At 58.5% G+C, this 17,298-nt stretch overlaps 1 protein-coding gene across 2 annotated transcripts; it reads left to right on the forward strand.

Annotated features, from left to right (window-relative positions):
• Positions 1-9,383: 9,383 nt before the first annotated feature.
• On the forward strand, positions 9,384-15,554 carry SLC25A51 (solute carrier family 25 member 51). Of its 2 annotated transcripts, none has more exons than XM_065861660.2 (3): positions 9,384-9,520; positions 9,856-9,958; positions 12,964-15,554. In XM_065861660.2, exon 3 carries the CDS (start codon positions 13,006-13,008, stop codon positions 13,876-13,878), a length of 873 nt encoding a protein of 290 aa, XP_065717732.1. In that variant the 5' UTR covers positions 9,384-9,520; positions 9,856-9,958; positions 12,964-13,005; the 3' UTR covers positions 13,879-15,554. The 2 variants fall into 2 exon arrangements, with proteins under 2 accessions (XP_065717732.1, XP_071658307.1); XM_071802206.1 differs by having other exon boundaries at positions 9,414-9,479.
• Positions 15,555-17,298: the final 1,744 nt, after the last annotated feature.

Genomic DNA, 17,298 nt, shown 5'->3' on the forward strand with positions numbered 1-17,298 from the left:
GTGTCCCTCACGGTATGGGCTGTGTCCCTCACGGTATGGGCTGTGTCCCTCACGGTATGGGCTGCGTCCCTCACGATGGGGCTGTGTCCCTCACGGTATGGGCTGTGTCCCTCACGGTATGGGCTGCGTCCCTCACGATGGGGCTGTGTCCCTCACGGTATGGGCTGCGTCCCTCACGGTATGGGCTGCGTCCCTCACGGTATGGGCTGTGTCCATCACGGTGTGGGCTGTGTCCCTCACGGTATGGGCTGTGTCCCTCACGGTCTGGGCTGTGTCCCTCACGGTATGGGCTGCGTCCCTCACGATGGGGCTGTGTCCCTCACGGTGTGGGCTGTGTCCCTCACGGTATGGGCTGTGTCCCTCACGGTATAGGCTGTGTCCCTCACGATGGGGCTGCGTCCCTCACGGTCTGGGCTGCGCCCCTCACGGTGTGGGCTGTGTCCCTCACGGTATGGGCTGTGTCCCTCACGGTATGGGCTGTGTCCCTCACGGTATGGGCTGCGCCCCTCACGATGGGGCTGTGTCCCTCACGGTATGGGCTGTGTCCCTCACGAGGGGGCTGTGTCCCTCACGGTGTGGGCTGCGTCCCTCACGGTGTGGGCTGCGTCCCTCACGATGGGGCTGTGTCCCTCACGGTATGGGCTGTGTCCCTCACGGTATGGGCTGTGTCCCTCACGGTATGGGCTGTGTCCCTCACGGTGTGGGCTGAGTCCCTCACGGTGTGGGCTGTGTCCCTCACGATGGGGCTGTGTCCCTCACGGTGTGGGCTGTGTCCCTCATGGTATGGGCTGTGTCCCTCACGATGGGGCTGTGTCCCTCACGGTATGGGCTGTGTCCCTCACGGTATGGGCTGTGTCCCTCACGGTATGGGCTGTGTCCCTCACGGTGTGGGCTGTGTCCCTCACGGTATGGGCTGTGTCCCTCACGGTATGGGCTGTGTCCCTCACGGTATGGGCTGTGTCCCTCACGATGGGGCTGTGTCCCTCACGGTATGGGCTGTGTCCCTCACGATGGGGCTGTGTCCCTCACGGTATGGGCTGTGTCCCTCACGGTATGGGCTGCGTCCCTCACGGTATGGGCTGTGTCCCTCACCGTATGGGCTGTGTCCCTCACGAGGGGGCTGTGTCCCTCACGGTATGGGCTGTGTCCCTCACGGTATGGGCTGTGTCCCTCACGGTATGGGCTGTGTCCCTCACGGTATGGGCTGCGTCCCTCACGAGGGGGCTGTGTCCCTCACGGTATGGGCTGTGTCCCTCACGGTATGGGCTGTGTCCCTCACGGTCTGGGCTGTGTCCCTCACGGTATGGGCTGTGTCCCTCACGAGGGGGCTGTGTCCCTCACGGTATGGGCTGTGTCCCTCACGATGGGGCTGTGTCCCTCACGGTATGGGCTGCGTCCCTCACGGTATGGGCTGTGTCCCTCACGAGGGGGCTGTGTCCCTCACGGTATGGGCTGTGTCCCTCACGGTCTGGGCTGTGTCCATCACGGTGTGGGCTGTGTCCCTCACGAGGGGGCTGTGTCCCTCATGGTATGGGCTGTGTCCCTCACGGTATGGGCTGTGTCCCTCACGAGGGGGCTGTGTCCCTCACGGTCTGGGCTGTGTCCCTCACGGTATGGGCTGTGTCCCTCACGGTATGGGCTGTGTCCCTCACGATGGGGCTGTGTCCCTCACGGTATGGGCTGTGTCCCTCACGAGGGGGCTGTGTCCCTCACGGTCTGGGCTGTGTCCCTCACGGTCTGGGCTGTGTCCCTCACGGTATGGGCTGTGTCCCTCACGGTATGGGCTGTGTCCCTCACGAGGGGGCTGTGTCCCTCACGAGGGGGCTGTGTCCCTCACGGTATGGGCTGTGTCCCTCACGGTATGGGCTGTGTCCATCACGGTATGGGCTGTGTCCCTCACGGTCTGGGCTGTGTCCCTCACGGTATGGGCTGCGTCCCTCACGAGGGGGCTGTGTCCCTCACGGTATGGGCTGCGTCCCTCACGATGGGGCTGTGTCCCTCACGGTATGGGCTGTGTCCCTCACGGTATGGGCTGCGTCCCTCACGGTATGGGCTCTGTCCATCACGGTATGGGCTGTGTCCCTCACAGTATGGGCTGTGTCCCTCACGGTGTGGGCTGTGTCCCTCACGGTATGGGCTGCGTCCATCATGGTATGGGCTGTGTCCCTCACGGTCTGGGCTGTGTCCCTCACGAGGGGGCTGTGTCCCTCACGGTATGGGCTGTGTCCCTCACGAGGGGGCTGTGTCCCTCACGGTATGGGCTGTGTCCGTCACGGTATGGGCTGTGTCCCTCACGGTATGGGCTGTGTCCCTCACGGTATGGGCTGCGTCCCTCACGATGGGGCTGTGTCCCTCACGATGGGGCTGTGTCCCTCACGGTATGGGCTGTGTCCCTCACGGTATGGGCTGCGTCCCTCACGATATGGGCTGCGTCCCTCACGGTCTGGGCTGCGTCCCTCACGGTGTGGGCTGTGTCCATCACGGTCTGGGCTGTGTCCGTCACGGTATGGGCTGTGTCCATCATGGTATGGGCTGTGTCCCTCACGGTATGGGCTGTGTCCCTCACGAGGGGGCTGTGTCCCTCACGGTATGGGCTGTGTCCCTCACGAGGGGGCTGTGTCCCTCACGGTATGGGCTGTGTCCCTCACGGTGTGGGCTGTGTCCCTCACGGTATGGGCTGCGTCCATCATGGTATGGGCTGTGTCCCTCACGGTATGGGCTGTGTCCCTCACGAGGGGGCTGTGTCCCTCACGGTATGGGTTGTGTCCCTCATGAGGGGGCTGTGTCCCTCACGGTATGGGCTGTGTCCGTCACGGTATGGGCTGTGTCCCTCACGGTATGGGCTGTGTCCCTCACGGTATGGGCTGCGTCCCTCACGATGGGGCTGTGTCCCTCACGGTATGGGCTGCGTCCCTCACGGTATGGGCTGCGTCCCTCACGGTATGGGCTGTGTCCCTCACGGTATGGGCTGTGTCCCTCACGGTATGGGCTGTGTCCCTCATGATGGGGCTGTGTCCCTCACGGTATGGGCTGTGTCCCTCACGGTATGGGCTGCGTCCCTCACGATGGGGCTGTGTCCCTCACGGTATGGGCTGTGTCCCTCACGGTATGGGCTGCGTCCCTCACGAGGGGGCTGTGTCCCTCACGGTATGGGCTGTGTCCCTCACGGTGTGGGCTGTGTCCCTCACGGTCTGGGCTGTGTCCCTCACGGTATGGGCTGTGTCCCTCACGGTATGGGCTGTGTCCCTCACGGTATGGGCTGCGTCCCTCACGATGGGGCTATGTCCCTCACGGTATGGGCTGTGTCCCTCACGGTATGGGCTGCGTCCCTCACGATGGGGCTGTGTCCCTCACGGTATGGGCTGCGTCCCTCACGGTATGGGCTGCGTCCCTCACGGTATGGGCTGTGTCCCTCACGGTATGGGCTGTGTCCCTCACGATGGGGCTGTGTCCCTCACGGTATGGGCTGTGTCCCTCACGGTATGGGCTGTGTCCCTCACGGTGTGGGCTGTGTCCCTCACGGTCTGGGCTGTGTCCCTCACGGTATGGGCTGTGTCCCTCACGGTATGGGCTGTGTCCCTCACGGTATGGGCTGCGTCACTCACGGTGTGGGCTGTGTCCCTCACGAGGGGGCTGTGTCCCTCACGGTATGGGCTGTGTCCCTCACGGTATGGGCTGTGTCCATCACGGTATGGGCTGTGTCCCTCACGGTATGGGCTGTGTCCCTCACGGTATGGGCTGTGTCCCTCACGATGGGGCTGTGTCCCTCACGGTATGGGCTGTGTCCCTCACGGTATGGGCTGTGTCCCTCACGGTGTGGGCTGTGTCCCTCACGGTGTGGGCTGTGTCCCTCACGGTATGGGCTGTGTCCCTCACGGTATGGGCTGTGTCCCTCACGATGGGGCTGTGTCCATCACGGTATGGGCTGTGTCCCTCACGGTGTGGGCTGTGTCCCTCACGGTCTGGGCTGTGTCCCTCACGGTATGGGCTGTGTCCCTCACGAGGGGGCTGTGTCCCTCACGAGGGGGCTGTGTCCCTCACGGTATGGGCTGTGTCCCTCACGGTATGGGCTGTGTCCCTCACGGTATGGGCTGTGTCCCTCACGAGGGGGCTGTGTCCCTCACGAGGGGGCTGTGTCCCTCACGGTATGGGCTGTGTCCCTCACGGTATGGGCTGTGTCCCTCACGGTATGGGCTGCGTCCCTCACGGTGTGGGCTGTGTCCCTCACGATGGGGCTGTGTCCCTCACGGTATGGGCTGTGTCCCTCACGGTCTGGGCTGTGTCCCTCACGGTATGGGCTGTGTCCCTCACGGTATGGGCTGTGTCCCTCACGGTATGGGCTGCGTCCCTCACGGTGTGGGCTGTGTCCCTCACGATGGGGCTGTGTCCCTCACGGTATGGGCTGTGTCCCTCACGATGGGGCTGTGTCCCTCACGGTCTGGGCTGTGTCCCTCACGGTCTGGGCTGTGTCCATCACGGTATGGGCTGTGTCCCTCACGAGGGGGCTGTGTCCCTCACGGTATGGGCTGTGTCCCTCACGGTCTGGGCTGTGTCCCTCACGGTATGGGCTGTGTCCCTCACGGTATGGGCTGCGTCCCTCACGGTATGGGCTGTGTCCCTCACGATGGGGCTGTGTCCCTCACGGTCTGGGCTGCGTCCCTCACGGTGTGGGCTGTGTCCCTCACGGTATGGGCTGTGTCCCTCACGGTGTGGGCTGTGTCCCTCACGGTATGGGCTGTGTCCCTCACGGTCTGGGCTGTGTCCCTCACGGTATGGGCTGCGTCCCTCACGATGGGGCTGTGTCCCTCACGGTATGGGCTGTGTCCCTCACGGTATGGGCTGTGTCCCTCACGGTATGGGCTGTGTCCCTCACGGTATGGGCTGCGCCCCTCACGATGGGGCTGTGTCCCTCACGGTATGGGCTGTGTCCCTCACGGTATGGGCTGTGTCCCTCACGGTGTGGGCTGTGTCCCTCACGGTCTGGGCTGTGTCCCTCACGGTATGGGCTGTGTCCCTCACGGTATGGGCTGTGTCCCTCACGGTATGGGCTGCGTCCCTCACGGTGTGGGCTGTGTCCCTCACGGTCTGGGCTGTGTCCCTCACGGTATGGGCTGTGTCCCTCACGGTCTGGGCTGTGTCCCTCACGGTATGGGCTGTGTCCCTCACGGTATGGGCTGCGTCCCTCACGATGGGGCTGTGTCCCTCACGGTATGGGCTGTGTCCCTCACGGTATGGGCTGCGTCCCTCACGGTGTGGGCTGCGTCCCTCACGATGGGGCTGTGTCCCTCACGGTATGGGCTGTGTCCCTCACGGTATGGGCTGTGTCCCTCACGGTATGGGCTGTGTCCCTCACGGTGTGGGCTGTGTCCCTCACGGTATGGGCTGTGTCCCTCACGGTATGGGCTGTGTCCCTCACGGTATGGGCTGTGTCCCTCACGATGGGGCTGTGTCCCTCACGGTATGGGCTGTGTCCCTCACGATGGGGCTGTGTCCCTCACGGTATGGGCTGTGTCCCTCACGGTATGGGCTGCGTCCCTCACGGTATGGGCTGTGTCCCTCACCGTATGGGCTGTGTCCCTCACGAGGGGGCTGTGTCCCTCACGGTATGGGCTGTGTCCCTCACGGTATGGGCTGTGTCCCTCACGGTATGGGCTGCGTCCCTCACGAGGGGGCTGTGTCCCTCACGGTATGGGCTGTGTCCCTCACGGTATGGGCTGTGTCCCTCACGGTCTGGGCTGTGTCCCTCACGGTATGGGCTGTGTCCCTCACGAGGGGGCTGTGTCCCTCACGGTATGGGCTGTGTCCCTCACGATGGGGCTGTGTCCCTCACGGTATGGGCTGCGTCCCTCACGGTATGGGCTGTGTCCCTCACGAGGGGGCTGTGTCCCTCACGGTATGGGCTGTGTCCCTCACGGTCTGGGCTGTGTCCATCACGGTGTGGGCTGTGTCCCTCACGAGGGGGCTGTGTCCCTCATGGTATGGGCTGTGTCCCTCACGGTATGGGCTGTGTCCCTCACGAGGGGGCTGTGTCCCTCACGGTCTGGGCTGTGTCCATCACGGTATGGGCTGTGTCCCTCACGGTATGGGCTGTGTCCATCACGGTATGGGCTGTGTCCCTCACGGTATGGGCTGTGTCCCTCACGGTCTGGGCTGTGTCCCTCACGAGGGGGCTGTGTCCATCACGGTATGGGCTGTGTCCCTCACGGTATGGGCTGTGTCCCTCACGGTCTGGGCTGTGTCCCTCACGATGGGGCTGTGTCCATCACGGTATGGGCTGTGTCCCTCACGGTATGGGCTGTGTCCCTCACGGTATGGGCTGTGTCCCTCACGAGGGGGCTGTGTCCCTCACAGTATGGGCTGCGTCCATCATGGTATGGGCTGTGTCCCTCACGGTATGGGCTGTGTCCCTCACGGTATGGGCTGTGTCCATCACGGTATGGCTGTGTCCCTCACGATGGGGCTGTGTCCCTCACGATGGGGCTCTGTCCCTCACGGTATGGGCTGTGTCCCTTACGGTATGGGCTGTGTCCCTCACGGTGTGGGCTGTGTCCCTCACGATGGGGCTGTGTCCCTCACGATGGGGCTCTGTCCCTCACGGTATGGGCTGTGTCCCTTACGACGGGGCTGTGTCCCTCACAAGGGGGCTGTGTCCCTCACAATGGGGTTGTGTCCCTCATGATAGGGCTCTGTCCCTCACGGTATGGGTTCTGTCCATCACGGTATGGACTGTGTCCCTCACGATATGGACTGTGTCCCTCATGATACGGACTGTGTCCCTCACAATACGGACTGCATCCCTCACGGTACGGGCCGTGTCCCTCACGGTACGGGCTGTGCCCCTCATGATATGGACTGCGTCACTCATGATATGGACTGTGTCCCTCACAATATGGACTGCATTCCTCACGGTACGGGCCGTGTCCCTCATGATATGGACTGCGTCCCTCACAATATGGACTGTGCCCCTCACGATATGGACTGCGTCCCTCGGCGGCTCGGAGCCTGTCCCTGGCGTGACACCCCCAGCCTGGGCGCTGCAACGCTGAGGAGCCCGGACACGACACTGGAGGAGGAACAGCTCTGGGCAGAGCCTGAGGGACACAGTCTCACGCCTCTTCCAGCAGGCAAACAGCTCAACATTTTCCCTTTGCTGTTCTTCTCCCTTCTGCAGGCTTGTCATTATGGGTTAAATTCTCACCAGCCTTGCCATTAAACTTCGTGGCAGCAAAACAAATACTAAACTAAAAAAGAGCCATTCTTATTTAATAACAAATTACTAGAATAAAACAAAACCCACAACAATGAAACAGCAAAACTACAGGCGCAGTCAGTGCGCTGTGCCTCCCGGCAGCTCCCCGGTGAGAGGCCACGCCGATGGGCAGCCCAGCGGGAGCCAGGACACGTGCAGCTGGGCAGCACCGGGACCGGAGCCCCGAGCTGCCCCAGCGCCGTGCCCGCCGGCAGCCAGCACCAGCATTCTCCTGGTGACATTCTGCCGTGGATAAATGTTTGCGGTCCTCTGAGGCGTGGTACTTGATCTCTGCATGTTGCTCTAAGTAAATGTATATGTCTGAAGAAAACTAAATTAGCTCCCAAATGCACAAAGTCTGGGTGGCAGAGCGCTACCTGCAATGCTTTTGTCTTTGTTGATGTGTCAGGATCTTCTCGGTGCTTCTATGCACTGTCCTGTGTTTTTAACACCTTGGTTCCCTGTGGCCAGTTCTCTGCTTAGTACAAGTCACTTTAAGCCCTCAGAGCTTCTCAGAAATGTGACTCCATCGTCTCTAAAACAGGATAATTGCTCTAAGGTAAATTCCTTCCAATCCCACATTTCAGAGGGGAAGCCCAAGTGGTTTGTGCTGCTCCTCACCGTGTCTGCTGACCCCCCTTGCCTGGAGCTGATCGGTGTATCAGCTGCACCGGTTTCTGTCCTGCCAGAAGAGTTCCTTCCTTGCGATCCCTCCTAACTGGTGCCTGAACTTGCTCTGTCCATGGTGTATAATCCTAAAACTCGGGTCACACTGTCTGAAGACAAAACCCACTTGCACAACAGGCTGACTGCTGCAGCACGAGGGACACTCACCATTCAACTGCTCTCAGAGGAGCTGCCTCAGCACAGTGAGAACCACAGAATCATTTCGGTTGGAAATGCCCCTCAAGATCATGGAGTCCAACTGTTCCCCACCCCTGTCCCTGCCCCATGTCCTGAGAACCTCCTGTCCGTCTGTCCAGCCCTCCAGGGATGGTGACTCCAGCACTGCCCTGGGCAGCCTGTTCCAATGCCCCACAGCCCTTTGGGGAAGAAATTGTTCCCAGATCCAACCTCAACCTCCCCTGGCGCAACTTGAGGCCGTTTCCTCTGCTCCTGGCGCTTGTTCCTGGGGAGCAGAGCCCGACCCCCCTGGCTCCAAGCTCCTTTCAGGCAGTTCAGAGATCAGAAGGTCTCCCCTCAGCTCCTGTTCTCCAGCTGAACCCCCAGGTCCCTCAGCTGCTCCCATCACACTTGTGCTCCAGCCCCTTCCCCCCTTCAATACTTTAAATCTTGCATTTAGCCTAAAATTATAGTCTAGGAGGTTTTATCATGAAAGCAGAAGGAGTTAACACGTATCAGGCTATTAACCAGGGGAATCTTTATCGGCTAACTCATCTGTTTAGGCAGCAAAACAGATAACACTTGTAAATGCGATGAGACATTTTTGACACAAGCATTACGGTTTAAGCATGTCCCTCCAGACTAGAAAACACGTACGTGAGCTACGGCAAGGTGATTCTTACAGAATGTGGTTACAGGAGATGGCAGTTGGCGAAGTTGCCTCCAAACAGCTGGTGAATGAACCGGTCGACATTTCTGCCGTGTGCCGCAGCCAAACAGCGACTCGCGTCCTGCGAACGGGGCCGGGGGGCGGCACGAACCCGGGCGGGGCGGGCAGCCGGGCGGGCCCCGGATGGCAGTTCTGCCGGGACCCCCAAGCGCCTCCCCGCTGCCCACCGAGGCTCGTCCCGCCTCTGTCCCCGCGGGGAGCCCCGCGCAGGGCGGCAGAGCCGCTCCCCTCGCACCCGCCGTCCCCTGCCCGGGCGGTCGCGGTGGGGCGGGCAGCAGCGCGGAGGGAACTCGAACGATGCGCTGCAGGTTCTCCCAGCGCGGGCGGAGAGGCAGCGGGCAGGGCGTGCGGGACGCGCCGCTCCGGCCCCGGCAGAGCCCCCGGTGCTGAGCGTGACCCCCCGGACCCCCGCCAGCGCCGTACGCCGGGGGCGGAGACCGGGGCGGGGCTCTGGGAGGGGTGGGTCCACCAAGCCGCCGTCTGATTGGCTGAGGCGGGGAGAGGGCGGAGCCGCCACCGCCTCTCTCGCGGGTCACACGCAGGGGAGGCGCTCAGGGTTCCTTTGCCTTCTCCCTGCGTCACCCGTGCGTCAGGCGGCGCGCTTGCGTCACACGCCGGAGCGCGCGCAGCGGAGAGCGCGGGGCGGCAGAGTCTCCGGTGCGTTCCCGGCGCTCCCGCCGCCATGGCAACGGCCGCAGGTGCGTCCGCGGCGGGGCCGCCCGGCCCGGACCCGCTGCTTCGGCCCGGCGGGGCTCGGTTCGGCCGGGCGCGGTTCGGCCCGGCGCGGCGGCCGCGCAGGCGCTTCGGGGCGGGGACGGGCGAACGTGGTTTCGCCGCTCGCGGGCCGCAGCCACCGCCCGCCGCTCCGCCGGCCCGCCGGCCTGACCTTGAGCGCCAGCCCGGCCTGTTCCGCGTCCCCCGCCCCGCCGTTCCGCGTCCCCCGCCCCGCCGTTCCGCGTCCCCCGCCCCGCCGTTCCGCGTCCCCCGCCCCGCCGTTCCGCGTCCCTCACCCCACCCGGCTCTCTGCTTCCAGGTCGCCCGGTGCCGTGTCCCGCCGGGGCCGCCATCGCTGCCAAGCGTCCCCGGGAGCGCTGAGGGCCCAGCAGAGCGGCCGGACGCCCCACGCCGAGAATGCGGTGAGTGGAGGGGCCGGGGAGCCCCGGGGTGACCTGGGTGTGCTACAGCGGCCGGTGGCTGCCGGGAGAAACACGTGCATGAATCTGCAAACCTTCCCTCTTAGAATCATCACGGAATCACAGAAGTTTGTGTTGCAGGGCCCTCCCCAGCTCCCCAGCCCCCCTGCCGTGACAGGGACATCTTCAGCAGCTCAGGGTGCTCAGAGCCCGTCCAGCCTGGCCTGGGATGTCTCCAGGGATGGTTTATCCACCACCTTTCTGGGCTGCCCATTAACTGACACAGCTGCACATCTTCGGGACTTGGCTCATTGCTTAGAGTGAGCATGTCCCATACCTGACAGCAGGAAAGTCTGAGTTTGTGGTACTCATCTGATTTACCAACTGAATATTCAGTTCCCAGAATAATCTTGAGCTGTGCTTGGGCCAGCAGGACTTGGGTAGCATGTTTGCTCCACAGCAGTCAGGATGATGGGAAACACTGGTCCCTTACCAGTATTGCAAATACAGATATACATTGCAATATCAGATAACAAATGTCCCTTTCTTTATTCTCTCCCTGTGTTTTTCTGATCCAGCGGGTCACTCGCCAGCATTTTGAAGGCCGTAGTTGTTTGGGCAGGTAAATGGGTTGAAATCCTTTAAAAGCACCAGATGTGCAGACCAGGAGGTGGTGACAGCAGCAGGCAGCTGACGTACAGTCCGTGGTTCAGGGAACATCGTGTCCAAAAGGATTGAGTGTGCCCCGTGCACAGCGCACTCTGAGACTGGCTCCTGCGCCGAGGAGAAATTCCGTGTGTAAAAGGGAGGTTGCAGTAGCTTTAGGGGGTCTGTATGTACAGCCAATGCCGTAGATCCAAAACGTTCTCTTTCCTGAGATCTGTTGATTTTACATTCAACTCTAGCAAGGTGGCTGGTGTGTTCTAGTACATGCGGGTGGCGCAGGCCTTACAAATCTCATCTGAAAGCGGGCGTTCTGTTGTGGACGCTTCTGGAGGACGTGCTGCGCCCGGCTCTTGCGAGGCCCCAGCCCAGAAGTGTGGTGACTTCCTCACATGAGGATCGCTGCGGTCTTCAAAACGCGCCTGCTGGGCAGCTCCAGATCCAGGGGTTATGCCAAAAGTAGCACGTAGCCTCTGAAACAGAACTAGAGGTCCCTCTTTTTAAATATATTTTATTTATTGCAAGTTTCTTTAGAGGGGAAATGGCTATATAAATGGCTAGTTCTCAAAGGCCTTTTCAATCATCTCTCTAACAGCGTTGTTTGTGGTGAGTGTTCCACACCGTGTTAGTAGAATTAGCATGACCCACTGTCCCTTCTCTAGCGTATCGTAGATGTGGCGTTTTTAGCAAATGCCAGTAGAACTACAGTAATCCGAATGGTACTCTGAAGTGGTGCATACACAAAGTGGTGTATAAGCCATCTGATTTGAATCCCTGCCGGTGATGTTACTTCTCATATTGACAGAAACACTTCATCTTTGTGAATCAGTACCTGGCATTTTCACTAGCCAGACCTTAAAAGGATCAAATAGCAGGTAACTTTAAGGAAAAGCCAATCCAGGTACATACGTGTTTTAAAAATAAATTGTGAATGGATGTTGATGGTGGGAATAATCTGCATTTCATAAACCACCACCAGCCTCACTTGATTGTTACAGACTTTACTAGAGCTGTAACGTAAGTTAGGATTCAGATCACCTGCAAAAACAGCTTTTTATAGTTGTCGAATAAGTAATCCCACTTTAAATGATGAGCAAGTGTTGCCTCGTAGTAATCACCTCAGTCCATCTCTCGTTATTTGATAGAACTGACTCTGTTCACTCATTCAGGATCTCAGGTGTAGCCAAACTCAAGGTGTCAAACTCCACAGAAGGTGAAGTCCTGTGTGGTTCACGGTGCTGCCTCTTTCTCTGCAGATGAGGCTGCAGGTTAATTACCTGTGACTCCAGAAGCATTCAGAACTGTGCTGGAAGTGCTCTTCTGCTTTACTTTAAGCCTGCAATTGCAATTGTGTACTGGTTTTGGCTGGGATGGAGTTAATTTTCTTCACAGTATCTTGTGTGGGGCTGTGTCTGGGACTTGTGCCAAGACCGCATGGGCCCCCAGGATGTGTTTGTCCCACCGAGCAGCGCTCGCGCAGCACCGAGGGCTGTTCTGTGAGCGGGGGGCACAGGGAGCCGGGACGGTGACCCCAAAGGGACATCCCAGACCACACAGTATCGTGCTCAGCAACGAAACGTGGGGGAGGTTGGTGGGGGCCACTGCTCGGGGCCTGGCGGTGGTGAGTGATTGTTTTCATTTGCATTGCTCCCTTGGGTTTTATTTTCCTCTCTCTGTTTCCACACCACCTCGCCCCCTTATTAAACTGAGTTTCTTTCTCAATTTTCCCTTCCAATTCTCCCCGCCCTCACACCGCGGGGGAGGGGAGGGTGAGCGAGTGGCTGCGTGGTGCTTAGCAGCTCAGGAGGTTAAACCACGAGCAATTGTTATGTAAATTATCTGTTGTTTTCTGCCACAGGGAAAGGCAGAGTGGGATGGTCAGAATTTGTAATGCTTGCTGCTGCATATATTTTACTTGTTTTTTTCTTTGGCCTCTCTTCTGCTCCCATCGCCACCATCCCAATGATGTGTGTTCTGTAAGTGTGAGATGAGACCTTTCACTGAATTCCTTGCACAGTGAGCAGGGAAATCTCGTGTGTCAGCTCCCTCTTGTCAGCTGTAACAGCGCTTGAGGAGTTCATATCTCAATGTCCTTCCCAATTTATTTCTATTTTAATTTAAAGGTGTACAGAAAGCAAAAAAACTATCACTTTTCTGGGTCTCAGAGACCTGAAAACCATACAAAATCTGTCAGATCTGGCATTCGTCGCTTTTCTTCTTCAAATGTTACGGACTTTTCTCCAGTATCAGGTGCCAGGTGCTGTTTGAATGACCCACTAGTGTGAATAAAGCTGCATGGCCACCCGCAGCCCCGCTCACCTTCGCTCTTTTCTGTTTCAACGTAGGAAAGGAGAACTCGGCTATACTGCAGTACGGAAAGCAGAGTGATGGATTCGGAAGGTTCTGCCTCCGTGAGTTCCAAGGAATACCTAAGCAGCGACATAATGGCCACCTCTGGCAAACATTATGTTTGTGGCTACTGCGCAGCCTTCACCAACATCGCCATCACGTTCCCCATCCAAAAGGTCCTGTTCCGGCAGCAGCTGTACGGTTTGAAGACCAAGGACGCGGTGCATCAGCTGCAGAAGGACGGGATGCGCAACCTGTACCGCGGCATCCTGCCCCCGCTGATGCAGAAGACGACCACGCTGGCGCTGATGTTCGGGCTGTACGAGGACTTCTCCTCGCTGCTGCTGCGGCACACGAGCGCGCCCGAGCTGCTGACGCGCAGCGTGGCGGCCGTGCTGGCGGGCACCGCCGAGGCCCTGCTCACGCCCTTCGAGCGCGTCCAGACTTTGCTTCAGGACTACAAACACCACGATAAATTCACAAACACTTACCAGGCTTTCAAGGTGCTCAAAGTCCATGGTGCGAGAGAATATTATCGGGGGCTGGTGCCTATTCTGCTCCGGAATGGGCCCAGTAATGCGCTCTTCTTTGGCCTGCGGGGACCCATCAAGCAGTGTCTGCCTGAAGCGACTTCCCACAGCGCTCACCTGGTCAACGACTTCATCTGCGGGGGGCTGCTGGGCGCCGTGCTGGGCTTCTTGTTCTTCCCAGTGAACGTCGTCAAAACTCGCATGCAAGCTCAAATCGGTGGCGAGTTTCAGTCCTTCTCCAAAGTCTTCACGAAGATCTGGCTGGAACGCGACAGAAAACTGATCCACCTCTTCCGAGGAGCCCACCTGAATTACCACCGTTCCATCCTGTCCTGGGGAATCATCAACGCGACCTACGAGCTCCTGCTGAAGCTGCTGTGAACACCACTGTGGTCCCCGGCTCGTCAGTCTGGGCGCGGGCGCAGCCGGTGTCCGTCAGCCCCAGGAACAGCACGAGAGGTCGTCTTGGCCTTCAATATTTATGGAGTGAATGGTGATGCATCGAAACCTTGGTGCAATTAAGATGAAGTTTTTAAACTATTTATTTGCTGGCACGTGAGTTTACCCGTAAATGGACCTTACAGACAAATGCAAGGTCAAAAAAGAGCCAAACCTGTGTTAGTCCAGCAGATTATTCTGTACCACTCCTAAAATGTCGTAACACTCCGTGATGGAATGTGCTCCACTGTCCGCATTGCAGAACCTGAAAACCAAGGGAAGGGATCAAAATTGATTCACTTGCCTGATAAGCTTCAAAATCTTCTTTTAAGAACTACATTTTCAAATGTTTCGGGATCCTAAGTACTCCTTACTGTTTAAAGCTGAAAGGACGGATCCAGATGGGGATATCTGAAGTTTAGAACTTCAAGCTTAAACTCAGCCTACACAAAGTCTCCTGCCAGGCGCGTTGATGGTTGGCTTTAAGATGAACGTGTAATTCGGCAGCGTGAGTGTGGTTAGTGAATGTTTAACTTCGGATCTCTGTGTGCATCTGTACGTGTGCCTTCATGTGAAAAGGGAAAAGCGGAAGGAATGGAACAGCAAACCTACTAAAGCTTTAAAGTGTCCTTCCTTGTTAAAGAACCTCCTACTTGTAAACACGGAGTTTGTTCTGCTCTCTTCTTTTTGCACCGCTGCTTTTCTGTTGCTCGCAGCCCTGGGCCAGAAGGACCGTGCCCCTTTCCCGCGTCCCGCAGTGCCGACAGCGGCTCACGAACACGGCTCTTCGTGCTGACGTGTCTTGTCTTTCGCAAACTACTCCTGTTTCTTTTGGGCTACGGATGACAACAAGGTATTTTCTCCCCGGCGCGTGGAGTTGTGCCTGCTCGATGTGCTCTCGGCAGTCCCGTAAGACAGAGTCGAGCAGCAGAGCCAGTGCGATGGTGCTTCTGGGTGTCACTGCTCCGGTGCAGGTCTGTAAGAGCAGGGGGGCGACAGGCAGAGGTGACCCCGGAGCAGCTCGGTGGGAAAGATACAGCACTGGAGACGTGCTTAAGGACCTCTGTAGGTGAGTACTGGGACAGACGGACAGAAATATGGTGTTGTGTGTCCTACGGACTTGGGAGTCGAGAGATACAGGACTCGGGCCGCAAAGAAAGGGACTCGGCGTGACCATGAATCAGATGAGGGTCTTTGTGAAACTGCATAATGAAACAAAAATGCCAAACCCCAAACCAGCCAAGCACAACAACAACAACAACACACCCCAAGCCATTTCGGATGGTGGGGGCAGCTTTCAGAAACTGGTCCGAATTGGTCTTTTTGTAAGTTTTGGAGTGGCTGTTTCTTCTCTTAATTTGACTTTTCCATTTGCTGAGCTGTCCTCAAATACTGATTCTAATCAACGTGTTACGATTCTGATCACAAACTAGGCCCTAGCTTCACCGCCAGAAGTGGCCAGGCACACGTGAGCGTTCTTGTATCCGAATGTTGTGATTATACACATTTAAATAAAATGTTACTGAATGTTTGTACTGGCAGAATCTGATTTTTACTGGTGTACTCTTTGTAATCACTCCTTGATGGAATAAAACATTTGCATCTGGTTTCTCTGTGGAGGACGTGGTGTGCGTGTGGTGCTGGGAGAGGGGAGGGTGAGATGAGCCCCCTGCGAATTGGTGATGGGGATCAGCTGCGGTGACACCGGTGACACGGAGCCGTGGCCGCTCCGCCGTGACACGACCGCGCTCCAGGACCAGCTTTGCTTTGTAAGCATGGGCTCACAGCACAATCGAAGGAGTTGGAGATGCTGGGGTGAGAGCACAGGTGCCCGCAGTCAGTGGCACACACGGGCGATGGCTCAGCGGGAGGAGAGCACGGGAGCCACGATGCTTCAAATCGCATGGAAACAGCTCTGTTCAGGCGGTTTTGAGAGGATTTAGAGTTTTAAACTGACCATAACCAGCTGTCTTGGCTCCCTATGCTGTGTGAGCAGGATGGGTCGCTGCAGGCACTGAGAGGCGGAGCCCTGGCGGGTCCGTGCCCGCTGGTCACAGCTCAGGACCATCCCCTCGTGTCCCGTCGCTGTGCACAGACGGGAGCGGCGCCTCGGCTGCTGCCCCCACCGGGCGCCATCGCCGGGACCAGCGTGGGCTCCCACCCGCCCCCCAGCGGAGCTTTAAGCTGCCGCTGGGGATGCAGCTGCTGCTCTGGGGGCTGCAACAGTCGATTCCAGCTGAAGGAGAATTGCGCCAATAACGACAGGCTAATGGAGATAGATAAATAGCCTTTGGGCAATAAGTACTTTGCAAACAAACACTTTGCGACATTGCAAAACGCTGCACAGCTCTGTTCCAAGGACCTTGTGCACCTGTTCCGTGCGGGTTGGGTAATCCGGTTTGGCCAGTTCCGAGGGGTGGGAACACAACCTGTGCAAGGGAAAGCGAACGAAGCAAAGGCCGCAGCTCCCGGCAGTTCATAAATCGTGCGGTTGGAACAGCAAGAGGCTCCAGAACAGCTGTGAGGAGTGAACAGCGGTGACAGCCCAGTTAAACTACACCCATCAGACTGGCGACCGGAGGGACAGCGTTCCCCGTTTCCTGTGCAATGAGGGGCAGGACGAAGCCACGGGTGCTGGCAAGCCCCAGCAGCGTTTCTGCAGCATCAGGGTAGATAAACTGGATATGGCACGTTATTTGAGGCAGCCATGGACTGTTTACCGCTGCCTGTTGTGGTGGCCTGTACCAAACAGGGCTGCGGTATGGACGGGAGGTGCCGTGTCAGATTTTGATGACTGTTGTCTCATTTTCATGAAAACTTGATGGAAAAGCATTACAGCTGGGTCTGTGGTGCACAAGCTGGAGAGTCCTAGAATCACAGAACAGCTTGAGTTCCAGGGCCCTCCCCAGCTCCCCAGCCCCCTGCCATGACAGGGACATCTTCACCAGCTCAGGTTGCTCAGAGCCCGTCCAGCCTGGCCTGGGATGTCTCCAGGGATGGTTCATCCACCACCTCTCTGGGTACCTGGGCCAGGCTCTCACCACCCTCAGGACAACAATTCCTTCCTCATGTCCGGCCTGAATCTCCCTCCTTTAGTTTAAACCATCACCCTTGTCCTGTCACAACAGGCCCTGCTCTAAAGTCTGTCCCATCTTTCTCATGGGCCCCTTTTAAGCACTGAAAGGTGCACTGAGGTGTCCTGGAGCTTCTCTTCTCCAGCTGAACACCCCAGCTCTCTCACCTGTCCCCAGCAGAGCTGTTCCAGCCTCGGGTCATTCCTGGGGCTCCTCTGGCCCCTCTCAGCAGCTCCATGTGTGTCCTGTGCTGAGGACCCCGAGCTGGCCCAGCACTGCAGGGGGGTCT

The sequence above is a fragment of the Patagioenas fasciata genome, chromosome Z, assembly GCF_037038585.1.
Source record: "Patagioenas fasciata isolate bPatFas1 chromosome Z, bPatFas1.hap1, whole genome shotgun sequence".
Classification (NCBI taxonomy): Eukaryota; Metazoa; Chordata; class Aves; order Columbiformes; family Columbidae; genus Patagioenas; species Patagioenas fasciata.

Bases quoted from the DNA above. Each gene is read 5' to 3' on its own strand.
- SLC25A51 (XM_065861660.2), top strand. From the start codon at position 13,006: ATGGATTCGGAAGGTTCTGCCTCCGTGAGTTCCAAGGAATACCTAAGC.